Raw genomic sequence first — 21560 nt, 5'->3', positions numbered from 1 at the left:
AAGATAGATAAGTCCAAATCGATACATAGGTAGACAAGTCCAATCAAGTAAACGAAGCGTTGTAGTTGAATTATACGTATGCAACTACAAAAATAATCTGACGAAAACAAACGTCATCGTCGAACGTTCAAATCGGACAATTATCGACATAACAATGAATCTCTTCTGCTAAAAGTAGATTCTGTAGCCCTATTGTTGTGATATTTAGTACAAGGGCAATCAGCCAATCCTTAAAGGTCACTTTCTTTTTCTCTTTTGATACGATTGGATATGCAATGTCCTTAAAAATGGAGCAAAGTGTAACGGGTTTACGTGCACTCGTGTCTCTGTCTCCTCGCTTGTTGAAATATGCGTACAAGCTTGATCAAATCGTGATCTGTGAAATTCCATAGATTCCAAATATTTCAAAGTGATCCATTATTGAAACAAGCCAGAGAAACGTTAGCTGTTTACATTTCTTCGAGTTTTTCATTACAAGATGAATCAAAATGGAATAAATCGTCCACAAAACGGACAATTTTCAATCTTTAAACTTGAAACGTACTCTCGTTCTCAGTTTAATGGATACGTGTCATCCTCATTCGTGTAAAACAATACTGCGAGTCGTTTCGACATCACCTGTTTTCATGACTTATAAACATCCGATGCAGGTGATATCACGACATACCAATTGCTCTGGATACTGGAGTTTTCCAGAGTTATGAAGTCGACGTTGTCTTGTTCTCCTCTTGAAACTTTCTAGTCGTACTCATTTAATTATAATGTGATATGCGATTTACTATTAATTTAGTGCGTCTTTCGTTTTGATGCTAGTAATAACTGTTTCAACGAAACCGAGTTGTCTTTTCGGTCGCGTTGCTCCCCCGCAACTCCATTGTCCTCTGGGTTGTCGAACGATATCTTAGGATATTTAATGACATGGTATGATCGTCCTCAAATATAATGGGCCAAAAAATTATAAATAAATATATACATACATATGTATGTATGTCTGTAAGTTTCACTAAAGTGGAATATTAGTGCAGCTGGGTGCAAACTCTATAGTAGCAAGTTACCCAATTCATTGTGTTCATAGTTATCACATGAGTATTATTTACGTTTCCAATAGATTCAATACATATTTGAATCTAGTCGATGGAAGCTTCGATCTATATAGCCACCATAACGAAGGAGCTGTCTGGGCTTCAAGCTTACTTGGGACAGTATTTGTACACCATTTTTGTAATTAAATTTCGACTTTTCGAAGATAGATAAGTCCAAATCGATACATAGATAGACAAGTCCAATTAAGTAAACGAAGCGTTGTAGTTGAATTATACGTATGCAACTACAAAAATAATCTGACGAAAACAAACGTCATCGTCGAACGTTCAAATCGGACAATTATCGACATAACAATGAATCTCTTCTGCTAAAAGTAGATTCTGTAGCCCTATTGTTGTGATATTTACTACAAGGGCAATCAGCCAATCCTTAAAGGTCACTTTCTTTTTCTCTTTTGATACGATTGGATATGCAATGTCCTTAAAAATGGAGCAAAGTGTAACGGGTTTACGTGCACTCGTGTCTCTGTCTCCTCGCTTGTTGAAATATGCGTACAAGCTTGATCAAATCGTGATCTGTGAAATTCCATAGATTCCAAATATTTCAAAGTGATCCATTATTGAAACAAGCCAGAGAAACGTTAGCTGTTTACATTTCTTCGAGTTTTTCATTACAAGATGAATCAAAATGGAATAAATCGTCCACAAAACGGACAATTTTCAATCTTTAAACTTGAAACGTACTCTCGTTCTCAGTTTAATGGATACGTGTCGTCCTCATTCGTGCAAAACAATACTGCGAGTCGTTTGGACATCATCTGTTTTCATGACTTATAAACATCCGATGCAGGTGATATCACGACATACTAATTGCTCTGGATACTGGAGTTTTCCAGAGTTATGAAGTCGACATTGTCTTGTTCTCCTCTAGAAACTTTATAGTCGTTCTCATTTAATTATAATGTGATATGCGATTTACTATTAATTTAGTGCGTCTTTCGTTTTGATGCTAGTAATAACTGTTTCAACGAAACCGAGTTGTCTTTTCGGTCGCGTTGCTCCCCCGCAACTCCATTGTCCTCTGGGTTGTCGAACGATATCTTAGGATATTTAATGACATGGTATGATCGTCCTCAAATATAATGGGCCAAAAAATTATAAATAAATATATACATACATATGTATGTATGTCTATAAGTTTCACTAAAGTGGAATATTAGTGCAGCTGGGTGCAAACTCTATAGTAGCAAGTTACCCAATTCATTGTGTTCATAGTTATCACATGAGTATTATTTACGTTTCCAATAGATTCAATACATATTTGAATCTAGTCGATGGAAGCTTCGATCTATATAGCCACCATAACGAAGGAGCTGTCTGGGCTTCAAGCTTACTTGGGACAGTATTTGTACACCATTTTTGTAATTAAATTTCGACTTTTCGAAGATAGATAAGTCCAAATCGATACATAGATAGACAAGTCCAATTAAGTAAACGAAGCGTTGTAGTTGAATTATACGTATGCAACTACAAAAATAATCTGACGAAAACAAACGTCATCGTCGAACGTTCAAATCGGACAATTATCGACATAACAATGAATCTCTTCTGCTAAAAGTAGATTCTGTAGCCCTATTGTTGTGATATTTACTACAAGGGCAATCAGCCAATCCTTAAAGGTCACTTTCTTTTTCTCTTTTGATACGATTGGATATGCAATGTCCTTAAAAATGGAGCAAAGTGTAACGGGTTTACGTGCACTCGTGTCTCTGTCTCCTCGCTTGTTGAAATATGCGTACAAGCTTGATCAAATCGTGATCTGTGAAATTCCATAGATTCCAAATATTTCAAAGTGATCCATTATTGAAACAAGCCAGAGAAACGTTAGCTGTTTACATTTCTTCGAGTTTTTCATTACAAGATGAATCAAAATGGAATAAATCGTCCACAAAACGGACAATTTTCAATCTTTAAACTTGAAACGTACTCTCGTTCTCAGTTTAATGGATACGTGTCGTCCTCATTCGTGTAAAACAATACTGCGAGTCGTTTGGACATCATCTGTTTTCATGACTTATAAACATCCGATGCAGGTGATATCACGACATACTAATTGCTCTGGATACTGGAGTTTTCCAGAGTTATGAAGTCGACATTGTCTTGTTCTCCTCTAGAAACTTTATAGTCGTTCTCATTTAATTATAATGTGATATGCAATTTACTATTAATTTAGTGCGTCTTTCGTTTTGATGCTAGTAATAAAATTAATAATATGGGGTGTACATGTATGTATATGATTTAATAAAATACATTACATGAAAGCACTAAGATCGGCACCTCAGGCCGATTACATTTATGTGCTTTTATTCCAGCTTGCAATTTTTTATTCAAGCTTACTTGGGACAGTATTTGTACACCATTTTTGTAATTAAATTTCGACTTTTCGAAGATAGATAAGTCCAATGCGATACATAAATAGACAAGTCCAATCAAGTTAACGAATCGTTGTAGTTGAATTATACGTATGCAACTACAAAAATAATCTGACGAAAACAAACGTCATCGTCGAACGTTCAAATCGGACAATTATCGACATAACAATGAATCTCTTCTGCTAAAAGTAGATTCTGTAGCCCTATTGTTGTGATATTTACTACAAGGGCAATCAGCCAATCCTTAAAGGTCACTTTCTTTTTCTCTTTTGATACGATTGGATATGCAATGTCCTTAAAAATGGAGCAAAGTGTAACGGGTTTACGTGCACTCGTGTCTCTGTCTCCTCGCTTGTTGAAATATGCGTACAAGCTTGATCAAATCGTGATCTGTGAAATTCCATAGATTCCAAATATTTCAAAGTGATCCATTATTGAAACAAGCCAGAGAAACGTTAGCTGTTTATATTTCTTCGAGTTTTTCATTACAAGATGAATCAAAATTGAATAAATCGTCCACAAAACGGACAATTTTCAATCTTTAAACTTGAAACGTACTCTCGTTCTCAGTTTAATGAAACGTTTCGTCCTCATTCGTGTAAAACAATACTGCGAGTTCTTTCGACATCATATGTTTTCATGACTTATAAACATCCGATGCAGGTGATATCACGACATACCAATTGCTCTGGATACTGGAGTTGTCCAGAGTTATGAAGTCGACGTTGTCTTGTCCTCCTCTTGAAAATTGACAAAGTGTATCGAGTATATGTGCACACGTTTCCCTGTCTTGTTTTCAGTTGAATAGTAGATATATCGCCATATTTGCGAATGTTGCCGTTTCGGTTACATCAAATGTGATCAATTAATGCATTTCTCGATTGCAGAATTCTCATTTTCCAACATGTATTGCATGATATACATATACATATGTATAATAATATTGCATGATATATCACCAATCTGTTATATCAGAAGTTGAGCCTTTTGGTCCTATATAATTGAATTAGTTTATAAAGATGCACTAAAATTTGGTTGTAAAAATTTTGCGCGGTTCACTGTCTATTCGATTTATCAAAAATTTAATAAAAACATGTAACTTTCCATACGTAGGTACATTGATATAATTGTACGCATGAAAACTTCGTACATATATGTCATTTGTTTTAGTATTTTGCTCACATGTAGAAATAAAATAGATAATAAGATTTTAATATATTTAATGTATCTATGTATGTATGCGTATGCATTTTCACTGTGAGATTTTGGATATGTGGGTAATAAATTAATTACATAAAAATATAATGGATTTTATTTTACCTTATAAGCTTGGTGTCGCAATGTGTGGCCGTTTGCACAACTCCGTGCTCTAATCTGTGCACAAATCCGTGCTCTAATCCGTGCACAAATCCGTGCTCTAATCCGTGCACAAATCCGTGCTCTACTAATACGAATTTTTTGCTCGTAAATTTACAGATTTAAAATTCAGCACACATCCAATTAACCATTTTAAACGAAAACAAAAAATAATTTGGCCAGAACACTATCCTAATAAACATGTTTCAATAGAAAATAATCAATATAATATAGTATTAACAGTGGGAAAAAATCTCAAGTGAAAATACGTAATTTTGACTTTTGATTTAAAATGGACGACTACTTTGAGAGATTTGAAAACTGAAAAGGAAATTAACAGATTTTGAGCAATCGACCGAACAACACCAAGATAAAGAAAAATCGCGCGATTTAAAAAACACATACATATATGTATGTATGTATCTCCGAATCTCGAGCCAATCAACACTTTTTATTACCAGATTCGTATTTACTGGGCATAGATCTATAAGAAAAGTTATATCTCGTCTCTGAACCAAAAAAAAAGTCGTCATTTGTCGAACAGTGTAATCAGTGGGAAGAAATATATCATAAAATTAAATAGAAAAAATAAAAATTTATAAGTTTTAATGATGATAAAAAAGAGGTCAAAATTTGTTTATTGGTGTCGTAAAAATTATCAAAATAATGTTTAACGTAAAAAATTAAGGCAATTTGTGGTAGCAAATATTTTACAGATTCTTATAGATAAATAATTAATTAAAATCGAGTAGAAACTCAGGGGTGGATATTCCAATCAAAAAAGCAATTATATTTTTGGTAAAATTTTGATTAAATATATTAGAAGCTACTTTTTTGAGTACTACTTGATCATAAATTTATCAATAAAGCTTTTAATTATATCCCAAGTGACCTCCAACCTGAAAGTCCAAATCTATCTTTTTAGTACATACATATGTATATTTATTACAAATACAAATCTATATAGTTACACGAGTCACAAGTTTGATCAAGTGTGACGGATTTTGACACGAATAAATAAAATTTTATTAATAGTTCATCAAAGTATATAGATACAATACTCGTCAATATATAACGATGATATTTTAATAGTTTTTCGGAAAATATTAAAGTCGTGAATGTCCAGGCAGATCTACACACGGCCACACTGTGCGTTGCCTGAATATACATACCTTCATACAAATGATGAAATATTAAATGTATGTAATTGTATCGCCATTTTACAAATATCTTCTTATTATACGAGTCCCTGTTCCCGTTCCTGTTCCTGCGTCTACATAAGAAAAACACAAACACACTTCCAATTTCATCTACCTAGGTAATGTATTTAGACGTACTGCACATTCAAATAGTACATATGTACATACATATATCGATATGCTGGTTGGAGTTTCATTCCCTGCAGTATATAATATACATATATTAAATGAAAGAAAATAGTCCATTTGGGCGAATGTTGAGCATATTAAGAACTACACGAACACAGTAAGTATATCACAAGAAATTTTTAATTATTCATAGGTGTTGAAAGTAAAAAAAAATACTAACCCAGGCGAAGCCGATCACTCTCACTTACATTTCGTGGATGACATCAATTATCATTATTAAGCTCCATGCATCATTCTTCAGCTTCGGATTCCACTAACATACATATGTATGTACATAAATAGTTATAAGTGCATATATATGTATATTGTTTCTGAGATCGAAAGATTTATTATATGTATTTGAATTTCAGATATTCTCGCTACTACAAGTATACAAATATATAACTTCATAGATACTCATAATAAAATAATAGAGAAATAAGTTCCTTATTAATTAAAAACCACAAAACTCAAGAGTAAAGATTGTTTCATGGTGGAAAAAGATATGCATAAAAACCTTTTAAAATTATATTTAAGTTACATAACGATTTTAAGAAATACCCTAATGCAGTGGTCACCAACCTACCGGCCCATGGAAAAAATTGATCCAATTTTCCCCCAATCTTTCGATTGAAAAAATTGATCCAATCCCTCAATTTTCATCCGGCCCAAGGAAAAAATTGGCCTGATTTTTAAAAACTAATTCAAATTCCTTCACAATCAGGTCTGATGAAAGTTTTATATATTTTTGATAAAATAGTTACGTTCAGAAAATTGAATACACGCTTTATAACATACAGAATATGAATAACATTTGTTGACAATTTGATAAATATGAGAGGACCATTTTAGGTCGCAAGTGGTGATGATACTTACATAGATCTAATTGATGTTGGACGCAATTGAGGAACTGAATAACATTATTATTATATTCGGAAAATAATAAAAACAATTTAAACCCGGTTGACCACACCTGATTCCAAATTCGATTCACTCACCAAATATTCAATCGAGTATCGAGTATTCACCGAGTATTCAATCGAATATCGAGTCAAATTGACTCGATATCCGATTTATTATAAATATGGAGCGTTTTATCAACCATTATTACTTTTTTATATTTTGTTTTCGGACTTTTTGTGGCTGGACCTTTAACCGGTTAGACGATTTCGGTCGGACGTTTTATCATCTGGGTTTTTTATCGTCTGGATCACTTATCTGGTGGACATTCTATCGGGAGGATCTTTTTTCGTGGTACCTTTGTGGTTGGATCTTATATCATTGGACCTTATGTTGTGATACGGTATATACATACATATACACGGTTACACGACAACTCGTTCATAGATTTTGTGATACGATATATACACAGGTACCAACCTTTTTATTTTCGAATTTGTACATAATAACAACACATACATATGTACATAAACATGTGTGCATAATTTAGGTATAAAATCCGTGTTTACACTTTATAAAAATATGCATGCATTTGATAAATATGAGAGGACCATTTTAGGTCGCAATTGGTGATGATACTTACATAGGTCTAATTGATGTTGGACGCAATTGAGAAACTGGTTGTTAATTTTGCAGGAACGATTTGGGTTTATTTTTTCCTAAGTGTAGTACAGAGCATTTCTTAACATTTAAAGTTAGAAGTCAAGTTTTTGGCCACGTGTCAATTTTGTCCAAATCGTTTTGAAGAGAATTATTGCCTGTGTTAGCAGGACAATAAAGTTGAATTTAATTAAACCTTAACAATTTTGAGATAGTACATACATACATATGTACATACATAATCATCATCATTAGAGCCACGTATTTTGGGCTCCTATTTCTGTCAATTTTAGCATTTTCATTTTGCATTTTAGCGTTTAAGGGCATTAAAAATGTTCAATTTTAGCATCTATTTTTATGAAGAGTTTAATATTAAATAATAAAAAATTTCAATGAATTTTAATAAAATTTATATATGTATGTACATATGTATATACAATTTAAAGACAACATCGGAGAGCAGCATCCGGCAATTGCAGAGTCATCCAAAGGGCGACCGGGACGAGTGCAGTTCGCCAATTCGCCGCAAGTAGCAAGAATTAGCGGCTGTAGGTGACGACGATCCACGGGAAAGCATCGTCGTCAGAAGAGGAGCGGAGATTGACTACAACTGAGAGATGTCGATTACAAGCCACTATTCCCTTTAACTGTTTGTTGACGGCAGATGTCAACAAACTGGAAAAAAATCTAATTGGAAACTAGTCGAGTCTAATTGGAAACTAGTTAACCACCTGTTATGTCACAGGTGGCATCTCGCAAAGAGTCGGAAAGTAAACGGATTGAAATGGAATTCAATCGGAACCATGCAACGGCAGAGAGGCACATTTATCAGATTGGATAAATGTTGGTTGGTCAGTCGGCGGAGTCAATCAAGTCACTTTTGGGAGGATAGAGGCACCGCTTCAGAGGGAATGGCAACGGAAGCACGTTCTGGGTGGAACGTTGGTCTGCAGAAGGATGCTGGGCCACATGACAGGAAGACGGGGCCACCGCAACAAATTTGGACGTTGGGGAAACGAGCGACTTGGATCAACCACGTGAGGGCATTTGAAACTGAAGAAACGCCAGATCGCGACTTCAACGAGAGAGAGCGGAACAATTGATAAAAATTGAATTGAATTGAAAAAAATCTAGTTGGAAACTAGTGGAAACACGAGTACCTGAAAAAATACATGGACAGTTGCAGCAGTGTTTAGATCATCTCGCAGATGTAACGGGAAAATACATCAGAAAGAAATGGATTTCAGTTGGGTCAATGGAACGGAAAAGAAGCACATTCAACAGAGTGGCAGACTGTTGGGTGCACATTTACCAAGGTCAATGGAACGGAAAAGAAACACAACCAGCAGAGTGGCAAATTTGTCAAATTTGAGTGGCATGTTTGTCAAATTTGTCACAAGTTTTGCAAATTACGCTAGTGGTAAGAACGACCTGTCATGGGTCTGTACTTTTAGTTGTTTTCGGTTTTCCGTACAGTATGGATCTAGGGCTTCCAAACCAGCTTAAACCGAAACCGAAAAGCCGGCTTTATCACCAATTTTCAAAAAACCTAAAACCGGCTTTTTTTGCTCGATCAACCGGTTTTTTAAGGTTTTCTTTAATTAACGTTTTTTTCCTCAAAACTAACAATTATGGATTTCAAATTTCTATGACATCAAAATAAATGTGTACATATATCCAAAATCTCTTATAGGCGTATTTTTATATTTTTAGTATATTTCTTTGAACAAAAAAAATGGTAAAAAGCACTTAGCGCTAGCTTTGAGATATTCACTATTGAAAGACAAATTTATAACCAGAAAAGCCGACGACGAGAACAATTATCCCTGTACTTGTAATTAATTTTATATTTGAGCAATTAAAAAAATATGAAAATTCAATTAGTTGTGAAATTAAAAAGGCTTTAACTTGTAGAATATTAGAACGACGAAACAAAACTTTAGTTACTTTATTAGTTTTATTACAATATTTACACACATCAGTAGTTCCCAAAACTGTAGTTAATTCAACTCAAATATTTGTTTCGAAATCTGCTGCAATTTCTCATGCGAACAATTTAATGAAAATACTTTTTTTTTAATAATAATGATAATGATGATGACGATATAATTTTAGTTGAAACGACAGAATCATGTCGATCTGACAATGATCAGGCAATAGCCTCAATCGATCCTTTGATAACGGAATTAAATAAAAGCATATCATCAATCATGAGTCATGACTGTGCCAGAAGACGTTTCTGAGGAACCGTTCCAATTGCAAAAAGATTTTAAATTATTAGATTATAGCAAACAGCGTACTGAAAAACTCGAAAAATAATATAACGCATTGTTAACTATTAATCCAACGTCAACCGCGTGCGAACGTGTTTTTAGCATTGCCAATAATTTTTGTACGAAAATTCGAAGTTCGATGAAACATGATACACTTGATGCATTAGTTTTTTTAAAATATCATTTTTTAAAAAATAAATAAAATTTAATATCTCTTTTTTGCATAATATAATATATTTACAACTTTTTTTTTCTATGTCAAAATTTAAAACATAAAAAAAATATTTTCTGAAACCGGTGAAAGCCGGTTGGCCGGTTTTTTTTTGTAAAAAAACCGAAAACCGGTTTCTTTTTTCGGGCGGTTTTTTGGAACCCCTAGAATGGATCTAATGAATAATATTATATTCGTGACGAACTTCGATAATCTCCGCCATTCGATTTCAATTGCGTTAATAAAATTCTTTGAAAATAATTACGATTAATCTAAAAAAATAGTTCCAACTTTTCGCTTTTAATAATAAAAATAAAAATAATGGTTCCGATTAAACATTCCAAAACAACAGTAAACAGTTGGATAAGCGGTCATCCGGAATTAATATTAAATGGTGAAAAAATTTATTGTGAAAGGTGTAAATATCATATTGTGATTAAAAAATCTTCAGTAAATAAATATATAAAATATATATATATATATATATATATATATATATATATATATATATATATATATATATATATATATATATATATATATATTGAGTGAATGCGACAGTTGCGCTTCGACCAGATAATACGTATTTTAAATCGACAAAATCGAGGTTTCGTATTCTCCAGTTTTCTCCTCAAAAACAGGACCAATTTAAAAAAAAATTCATCATCGCTATGAGAAGGATATTTTCTATGTTTGTGTTTTCGTATTTTTTTAAAAATCAACCGTTAAATTATCACGCTGGACTCTTTTCGTGGGTGTAAAAACGAGGCGATTTTATAGATATTTGGTGGCTCATAGCTCCTATAAAAAATATCTAATCAAAAAAATAAAAAAAATAGAAACATGCCTATGGTGGATATCCATAGCATATTAAAAAATAATTTCTCTAGTGCCATAATTGTATGGACAAGGCGCTGGTGTCCAGCCCTCTTAACCCATTTGAACCCACGCGGTCAGTTATGAACTAATGGTCCGTACGCACCAAACCAACGATGATTTTGGGCCAACTTTTAAAACCAGTAGCGTACAAAATATCGAAATAAAAATTAAATAAAAAAATTGAAATTAAATATCAAAATTAAGCTAACGAGCGAGATTGAGCTAAAATTAGATCATCGTTGATGTTTTGAATTACAATAATGTTTTGAATTACGACGATGCGCATTACAACCAGAGAAATATTATAATTACGAGCGAAAAAAACCTTGTTATTGTTTCTTTTAAGTCGTCACGATAACTACTGTGTTTCCCCCTTCGGAAATATTTAACCAACAACGATTTTGGGCCAACTTTTAAAACCAGTAGCGTACAAAATATCGAAATAAAAATTAAATAAAAAATTGAAATTAAATATCAAAATTAAGCTTACGAGCGAGATTGAGCTAAAATTAGATCATCGTTGATGTTTTGAATTACAACAATGTTTTGAATTACGACGATATTTTTTTTATTTTTTATTTATTTATTTAACATATAAGCCACAGTGACATTACAGAGATCTCCAATGCGTCGCTGTGGCCGGTCATTCAGTAATAATAACATGATAACAGTAATAATAACTTATAATAATAACAAAAGTAACACAACATCATTAAAATCATAAAATCATAAAAAAAAAGAAAAAACATAGATAAAGTAATAACAATCATTAATATTTATAATAGGCAAAATCAACCACTGGCATTCCTCAACAACCACTCAACCAGATTAGTATATTTTATATTGAAGAGGTCAATTTCACCAGAAATCCTGTTAAGCAGATATATCGCTCTAGATATAGGAGCCGTTGACAACATATTTGTGCGAGCCACAGGAGGAACAAACAAATCACGATTTCTCAAGTCCGTTGAATTTACAAGGTGCATTAAACCTAAATTCCTTTAGAACCTGAGGATTGTGTATTATCCCATTCAACAGCTTAAAAAAGTGTCTTCCCAGTAACATATTCCGACGAGACTCCAATGAGTTGAAACCTAACGCCCCTAATAGGAATGCACTAGGATATAGCCAAGGATAATAACCATACTGTTTCAAATAAAGATATCTGAGAAACCGATTTTGGATTCTCTCAATCTTCAATGAATGAGTTATATGGGTAGGATTCCATATAATAGAAGAAAATTCTAGAATACTACGTACTAAAGATTCATAAAGAGTTTTAAGCACCAACGTACTCTGGAAAGGTTTGCTAACTCTTAGTAAGAATCCCAGCATTTTTGTTGCACGCAAACAAATATTGTCTGTGTCGTTTAAATTGAAAATTATTCGAGAACAAGACCCCCAAATCACAATATTCATCTACAAACTTTAATTCAACACCACTTAGGCGATATGGATAAATCACAGCATTTTTGAATGCTAAAAAATAATTTATTATCGACAGACCAACTTGACAGCGCATCTAAGTCCAATTGGAGAAGGGCTGCGTCACCATGAGACTTAACTGTCTTAAAAAGCTTAAGGTCATCGGCGAATAAAAGATAGTCTGAATACTTAATTATTTTTGAGATGTCATTAATGTAAATTAAAAATAATCATGGACAGAGTCGTCAAGCCAGGTTTCCGTTAGTACCAGGATGTCAGCACATTGAATAGCCGAGTTAGAACCTAATAAATCAAGTTTAGATTTAAGGCCTCGTACATTTTGATAGAAAATGCTTATATTATGCATTACAACCAGAGAAATATTATAATTACAAGCGAAAAAAACCTTGTTATTGTTTCTTATAAGTCGTCACGATACACCAATGTGTTTCGCCGTCGATGAAATATTTAACAAAAAAAATGTCGGTGATTTGTCAAAGGGTTTTTTTTTCTTTCGTCGAAATAAAATTAATAATCACACATTATCCGATAAATTTTACCTCTGAGATGGATTTAATTATTTGATTTATTTCGACGAGAGAAACAATTGAAGACATTATCCGATAAAATTTACCTCTGAAATGATTTAATTAATTGATTTATTTCGACGAGAGAAACAATTGAAGACAAAAAAATTTCCTTTGATAAAACCGACATCGTCTCGGGTTGAAACCATCACTCGGTCACCCATACTAGCACATGATATATGCTCAGTAACTGCGCATTACGGGGAAGTAAAAATAATAATTCTTTGATTTTTTTTTCGATCTTAGTGCGTATCTACGTAAGTCAAAACATCTTCGACAAACAAAAGTCGAGGATTATCTGTATGTGATTGTTGATGATCTAATTTTAGGTCAATCTCGAAAATTTATTTAAATTGGGCATGTTCTGTTTTAACTTTCAATATTTTATTTTAATTTTAATATATTGATTATAATTTTATTTTGATATTTGAATTTAATTTTAATATAATAATAATATTTTTAATTTTGATATTTAATTTCAATTTTTAAATTTAATTTTTATTTCGATATTTTGTACGCTACTGGTTTTATCCTGATGGTTAAATCGTTGGACCAAAATCGTCGTTGGTTTGGTCCGTACGCAGCATTACACGATGTATGCCAGCGCGGTCATTCACGGCATTTTACAATTTTGCGTCGTAAAATAAAAGGATCACTCAGGCCGGCCGTAAAACCTTTCGTTACGCTTGGTTAGATGTTGGTGATAAATTTTAAGAAAGTCACACGAAATTAAATCAGTTCCTTTTGGAGTTTTGAGGGAATAACATCGAGCGCTTTTCGACTTGCAGATATGTCGAAGAGAAAACATACGTAAGTTTTTTATTTTTACATATTTTTTATTTATCTATATGTTTCTAATACAGTAGGACTTATTGTATAATATGCATAAGAGAAATTGCGTTTATATATCTCATATTCCTGAAAAAAAAAATCAAAAGTCGACGGAGTCGCATATGACTCCTTGGGATAATGACACATATTTTTTTCCAGAGAATGCAATTTTACTACTGCAGAGATACGGGAAGAAATTGATAATTGGGACGAGTCTCAACGGATTCCACATACATACATATTACCACCCCTGGAAACTGATATTCGGTTAAAGAAAAGAGTAGGGTGGAAATCAATCAACCATTTAGTATAAATATGTATAATAAATATATGGGTGGGGTTGATCAAATGGATAACCATATTTCTAACTATAACATAAGTATTAGAGGGAAAAAATGGTACATGCCTCTTCTGTTTTGGAACATCGATGTAGCTGTAAATAACGCTTGGATTCTTAGCAAAAGTTTTGGTTGTAAACTTGATAAATTAGGATTTATCAGACAGGTAACAGAGACGTTGTGCAAGTGTTATGGTCAAAAACGAAAATAATTGGTCCCATTCAGACCCGGCAAAGTTAATCAAAATCAAAAGGAAGTTGGAAGAAATTTGATATTGGTCAAACAGAAAAGGAGAAATTGTGGACACTGTAAAAATAAAACGTTTTCCGCTTGTGATAACTGTGAAATTCCATTGCATGACAAATGTTTTGTACCGTATCATAATAATTAATTATTTTGTCTTCATGTATTTTGTTTTTACGACTTTTGAACCCAAAATCTCGTTTATGACATTTCTTCTTTTAAAAGGGTGCACCCTTTTTTTTGTTGACGATCTGTATATGTCACAATATATGTACCTACGTGTGTTATGTTATGCGATTTGAAAATATCATTTTATCGAAGAGATGCGTGTTTGTTATTTTTAAAATTAATTTTATAAATTTCTTAACAATAAAATTACAAATAACCAGCATATATTATATTTATGTAGGCAGAATAAATATGTCGTCATGCTCAATAAAGATAACGCCAATTAAAAATACAGTGTTGTACATAATCACTTTTCAGTATGCAATAATATTTGGATAACCATTCGGTTCGTTTCAAGATAAAAAACTGATTAAAAAAAATCTAATTTAAAAATAAATGGTGATAATTTTGCTGCATATTATGTATGTATGCACATGTAAACTTTAATTAGGTTAAAATTGAAGTAAATATCTTGTTAACAATTACATATTTAAGAAAAATAAAGAGATTTTTACATTTTAATTAAAAAAAAAACATTTGAACATTGTAAATAAGTAACATGAATGCCAGCGTTAATCTGGATAGCGACCAAACACAAAAATTTTACCCCAACGGATCGAGACCACGAGAGAAGACTTGACGGTGAGAGAATTTTCTAGAAAATTCCATTTCTAGAAAATTTTATATTATTATTATTAGTGACATCTATGTTTAAAAAGTTAAGCATAATATAACAAAGATTTCAAGAATATGATAAAATAAGTTTTAAAGAAAAATATAGATGTCTCTATAATATAAAAATAATCATTTATTATTTTATAAAAATTATATATTTAAATAAATATATATTTTTAAATGTTTTCTTATATCTTTAAAATATTAAAACAGATTTTATCAGAGACCCGAACTGTTATTTTTTTCGTTCCAGTTTGGTAAAAAAAATATGTTTTAGGTTTTTGGTTCTCTTGTATTTTTTTTTTTTTGATTTTTAAATGCTTTTTATTATTACGAAATTATGTTCACAATACATCTTATATCTATTTTAATAGCTACTGATCTACTGATCCTTTTCTATTTTACAATTTAATTTAATTTGGTTAGTAATCACAGTATTATATTATTCTAATGTTAATCTAAAGCATAATAGGAAAAAGGGCTCAAAAACCTATTTACAATCCTTATAAATGTTCATAATACATCTAATACATAATATTAATTAAAGACTCTCTTAAGTCGATGATCTAAAGCAGATTGTGTTTATGTAATCTATGTTTATACCTGAAGGGTATAGACATTTTGTTGTAATCACCGATACTCTTCACAAGTGTGTTAGTATGGTTTTTAGTGATTCTGTCATAGAATCTACTGGTTAGTTTTGTCTGTAACAAACGGAATATTGTACATGGCATGCAGTTTTTTCAGGTTAGTATATATGGGTGTATTATAAATTATTTTTAGGGATTTATTTTGTATTACTTGGAGCTTGGAAAGGTTAGTATTAGAGGCGTTATTCCATACAGGTGAAGCATAGATTAATAATGGTAATATGAGCGCGCGATATAATTTTATTTTATTTAGCGTTGATAAAGAACTATGGCGATTAAATATTGGATATATTGAGGATATACCCCGCATCGCTTTGCATTTCGCTGCCTCAATGTGAGGTGCCCATCTCATTATTTTATCGAACGTTAAACGAACGTGTAAATACACCCACACTGTGTATACCTCTCTTTATACGGCTTTTCACTATAACTTAATGTGATCATATATGTATATACATAGGTACATAATTAAAATGTCAAAGGAGAATATTTTCTAGCATATGCAGTTTGCCGTTGGTGCACTGCGGAATTGAGGGCGGATTCTGATGCAGACAAAATACTTTTTTTTATTTATACTTATTTGACATTCTCTAGGCTTACCAACTTTACGTGGGCCGTGCTTTTAGGAACAAACGTGTGACAACAGTTTAGAAATAATCTACTAGTTTTTTTTTCCAGAAGTATGGGTGTATCTATAATATTATTTAAGTTTTGTAGTTTCAATTTTGATGGAATCCAAATCTCGTAAAAATCACTCAACGTCATTTGCTCGGTTTGCAATTTCATTGTGGATTCTTTTAATGGCCGTAATGTATCAATGATGACAATAATTTCGATCTATTTACATATATTCCAAGAAATAGTTCTCCATATTGATTGAAACTATTTTTGAATAAAATTCTTTACATTACAATAAAGAGTTTAACATATCGAATGTATTATTCCATCTAGTAATACAGTCTATTGCATTTTCGTTGAATTTCATTATAAGACAACGGATTCTTAACTTTTTAACACATATAATTAAAATTGAACTGAAAAAACGAACCGCAAAAAAAAAAATATCGGTTCGGTTTCGGTTTTTGTTTTCGGTTTTGTTTCCGGTTCAGCTCCCTGGTTTTTATAATATAATTAACAATTATTTATGTATTATTGAGACATCTGTAGTTGAAAAATATATTTATCAAATTGTATATGTACCAACGTACTTCATATTTTGGTTGAAATCTTTGCTAAATTAGAGTTTTACATTTCAAAACATTTAACTAGATAAATTAATCATTTGGAGTTCGGTCTTTCGTGTCAAGCGGGGAAGACGTGCTTCTGCGTTCTTCCCGCTATTACTCGCTTAAACCCGGCTATTGCACGAAATTTAATCTAAAAATTTAACCATCTAATCACTTATTTTACTAATTGCATCCTAGTATAATTTAAGTGTAAAAATAAACAGACGATCGGCCGTTAACAGCGTTTTTAATATCAGTGATTGCGAAAAATTTTGTGTTAATTTTGGGTCAGTTACAAAAGCGTATACGAACGAGATACATCTCCCTACCTGAATACAAAAAAAATAAGGGTCGCCAGTCAAAATTCGGTCCCACAGAAGCAATAAATCTTCCACATAATTGCTTTCAGACAAAAATTTTTAACGAACTTTACTTAATAGAATAATAGCAAACAGAAACGGTGTTTCCCAACTGTCTAATAGTTCTTTTTCATATTTAATTTATATTAAAGTAATTCGTGTAATTTTATATTCTTTACTAAATTTATTATTAAAATATTTAATTGCAAACCGCACTCACATATATAAATCCGTTGTCTCCAAAGAGGCGTCTCACGATAAAGATCTGTAAAAAAGTAGTATAACAATTGCTAATCTATTATTATCATAACTAACTACTTTCACTTACAAAGTAACCCTGTTAAATGGCATGTAATAACTCATAAGTGATCCAAGTGATACCTAGGATGACTATGTGTATAAACTTGTACTAACGTGGGTCAGCGTTATTTTTACCGAAGAAATGCATCGCTTGGCAGTTTTCAATTAACCGGAATGACTCGTAACGGCAATTGAGATCATTTTCTATATCCATATTTAGCACATTGTATCGAATTCTTCATTCGTAACACATAGCAAAAAATGCTTGCAGTACTCGAATCGCAACTTGATCGTTTTTTAACATACAAAAATTGAATTTGATGATTTTTTGTCTTTGGTACATAATATCTGTACATTTGTACGTTTATTGAGAATGTTATTTAATACTTAACAGGTTGACTTAATTGTATCAAATTGTTGATTGAATGGAAGTCCATTATAATATTTTATTGATTTTAAAGTTTTCAACTATTTATCTTGTATTTATAGATATGGAAAGTCGACCTGGATGAAGCTTCCATGGAAGTGTTGGTGACTATTGAATCAGCGATCAGGTGCTTCGACTTGAGCTCTTCTAAATCGATGATAGCAATCGTGGACGAAAGTTGTTGTTGTCATGTTTATATGATAGCTACGCAGCAACTTCTTTTCACCGTAAGTCTCATTGTATATTTATTTATTTATTTTACATAGATACATACATATATACGAGGAAGGCATAACAGGTAGACCCCAATGCGCCTTCCTAGACAATTAATTACAAACATTGCACCATTTTTATTACATAAATCGCTGTATTTCGAGAGGCTGAAGAACACGAAATTAACAATTAATTAATCATAATATTGTACATAAATCAAATTCAGATATTTGTTACATAGTTGGTAGGATGATTTTTGCCAATTTGATGGAGGAACCATTTCAACAATGAAATCAGATAAATTGGCAAACTCTGATAAGAAACGATCGACTTGGAGTCACAAATATCGAAGTCTGACAGTCAGCAGTATTAAAGATTAGCACGGGATCGAACCCGGTAACCTCTCGGTGCTAAACATAAACGCAACCACCGACCATACTGCTGGCTATATGTATATGTAATTGGAGGATTGTAAATAGGTTTTTGAGCTCTTTTTTTCCTATTACGCTGTACATATTAATAATATAATACTATGATTACTAACAAAATTAATTTTAAATTGTAAAATAGAAAATGATCAGTAGATATTAAAATATATATAAGATGTATTGTGAACACAATTTAGTAATAATAAAAAGCATTTAAAAATAAAATGCTCATAATACATCTAATACATAATTTTAATTAAAGACTCTCTAAAGTCGATGACTTAAAGCAGATTGTGTTTAGGTAATCTGTGTGTTATACCTGAAGGGTATAGACATTTTGTTGTACTGGTTAGTTTGTTGTTAATGTCTGTAACAAACGGAATATTATTTAGTTAGTATATATGGGCGTATTATAAATTGTTTTTAGGGATTTATTTTGTATTATTTGAAGTTTGGAAAGGTTAATGTTCGAGGCGTTGTGCACATTTGTATGAATTTTTTTCCAATAATTGTGAGTGATGTTTTGTATAATGAAAGTTTGTTAAACAGGCGGAAAATGCTTCCTCGGTGTCTTGGCATGCGACGTATGAGGATTTGCTGTGTTACTCCGGCGGCGGCATGCTTTCGATCAAGCTGGTACCCTTTCCGGAGTCTTCGCAGCCGGTGATCGGATCAGTTGTCGGATTTCAGAAAGGCCACGTGTTCTGTCTGCAGGCCAATGCCATGCAATCGATAAACGTGCCTCTATCTCATGCGATGCATCAGTACATACAAAATCACATGTTCAAGTATGGACGGTGTCTTTCGTTGTCAGTCGAAATCGTTCGCGTTTTAAAATTTGTTCATTTTTTTAGTGAGGCGTACAACATTGGCTGTCTGGGCGTTCCGAATTCCGATTGGGAGAGTTTGGGTTTTGCGGCTTTGGAAGAATTGTCGTTGAGCGTGGCCAAAAAGGCGTTTCAACGGATCGAGAATGTTTTATTTCTCGAATTGGTCGATGTGTTAGAGGTTTGATTGTTGTAATACTTACATATACTTATTGTTATTTTATTTTATTTAGGCCTAACAGGTCAATTACAAAAATAAGTAAGAGACATTGAATATATGTAGAGTTGCCAACAGGTCTTTTTTTAAGAATTGTCTTTTGTAACACAATTCTTTTGTTCTCTATATTTTTTTATATTACACCCATAATGTCCTCTTTTTCAATTTTGACAATAATTTCACACAGTCCGTACTATATTATAAGAAACTAAGAAACTTTTGCACCAAATTAGCAGTGTATGGATAAATACAGTGTATGGATAATAACAGAGGTGATGAAATTGAGAGTGAGAATGAAGATGATTAAATTCAACAATTCATTTTTAAGCGCACTTTTCAAGTTCCTAACTACATATGTATGTATGTTCCTGTTATTATGAAAGTGGAAGTAACATAATATTTCCTTTGAGATATTTGGACTTTTGTGTAAATTTGTTTTAAAAATTATTGTGAAATTATGATTCTTTCATATACATTATGATTCTTAGCCTTATAGATATAATCTTTCTTGTACTGGTGGAATATTACGATTACCTTGTAAAATAATGGCATTTTTGGTACTATTTCACTTAAATAATAACCTGCACAATTATAACTAAACATTTTTTTGTTAAATGTTCTTTTTTTTTGTCCATGACACTTGGCAACCCTAATTGAATACAATTGAAAGCATAATAAAAAGCTCGGTTTTAATTTGTACTATTATTATTCTAGGAAATGTTAAATCAAGGCGATAATGCATCCAAAGCTCTCTCGGTAGCTGAAGTTTATGCATACCGAGGAAAGTTTATCGACGCTGCACGGCTATACCGATCCAACGGCCAATCACACCGAGCCCTCACAATGTACACGGATCTTAGACTGTTCCACAAGGCTCAAGTTTGTCTTCTTCATATCTGTACAGTTGTATATTAAAATTATTAAACAAAAAAATTAAGAAATAATCCACAGATGGACGAGTTTGTCAATTATTTTATATATACATACATATATTAATTTTTTTCACTTTTTTCTACATCCTTTTAGACCCTGTTTTTAGAGAACTATTTTATATTTGTAGGAATACATGGATTCGGAAGATGTGTCGGATCTTATAAAAAAGAGAGCTGAATGGGCTCAGCATATAAACGAGCCTCGTGTGGCTGCTGAGATGTTTTTGGCAGCCGGAGACATAAAGAGTGCGGCGAATATTATGGCACAGAACGACATGTGAGTTATTATTTAAACGAATAGTGTGCGGTGAACCTTTAGAGAATACATATTTATGTTTTAGGTTGGTCGAAACGGGTCGTAATCTCGATAAGGGTGCGAGCGATAATTTATATGTGGTGGCTCAGGCTTTGATCTCGATCGGTCACTTGGAGTCGGCGACCGAGCTGTATCAAAAATTGGGAGATCAGCATGCAATGGTCAAGATGGCAGTTAAGATGGAAAATTGGGAGCAAGCGTATGGGAACTAGTCTTATTGTGAAGGTCTTCTTCACCACCAGTCCGCCATGTATTGTAGACAGATTCGTCTGTGTTC

The 21560-nt window shown here is 32.5% G+C and overlaps 1 protein-coding gene across 1 annotated transcript; it reads left to right on the top strand.

Annotated features, from left to right (window-relative positions):
* The first annotated feature begins 16838 nt into the window (after positions 1 to 16838).
* LOC143922801 (intraflagellar transport protein 122 homolog) lies at positions 16839 to 21495 on the top strand. The gene is made up of 9 exons (XM_077446130.1): positions 16839 to 16844; positions 18413 to 18577; positions 19443 to 19451; positions 19541 to 19800; positions 19846 to 19999; positions 20524 to 20592; positions 20750 to 20914; positions 21096 to 21244; positions 21309 to 21495. The coding sequence occupies exons 1-9, from the start codon at positions 16839 to 16841 to the stop codon at positions 21493 to 21495; spliced, it is 1164 nt and encodes a 387-aa protein (XP_077302256.1).
* The last annotated feature ends 65 nt before the right edge of the window (positions 21496 to 21560 follow it).

This window comes from Arctopsyche grandis, chromosome 2 (genome assembly GCF_051622035.1).
Source record: "Arctopsyche grandis isolate Sample6627 chromosome 2, ASM5162203v2, whole genome shotgun sequence".
In the NCBI taxonomy this organism is placed as follows: domain Eukaryota; kingdom Metazoa; phylum Arthropoda; class Insecta; order Trichoptera; family Hydropsychidae; genus Arctopsyche; species Arctopsyche grandis.
Note: the sequence above shows the minus strand (reverse complement) of the source record. Positions and strands in the feature narration are given on the sequence as shown.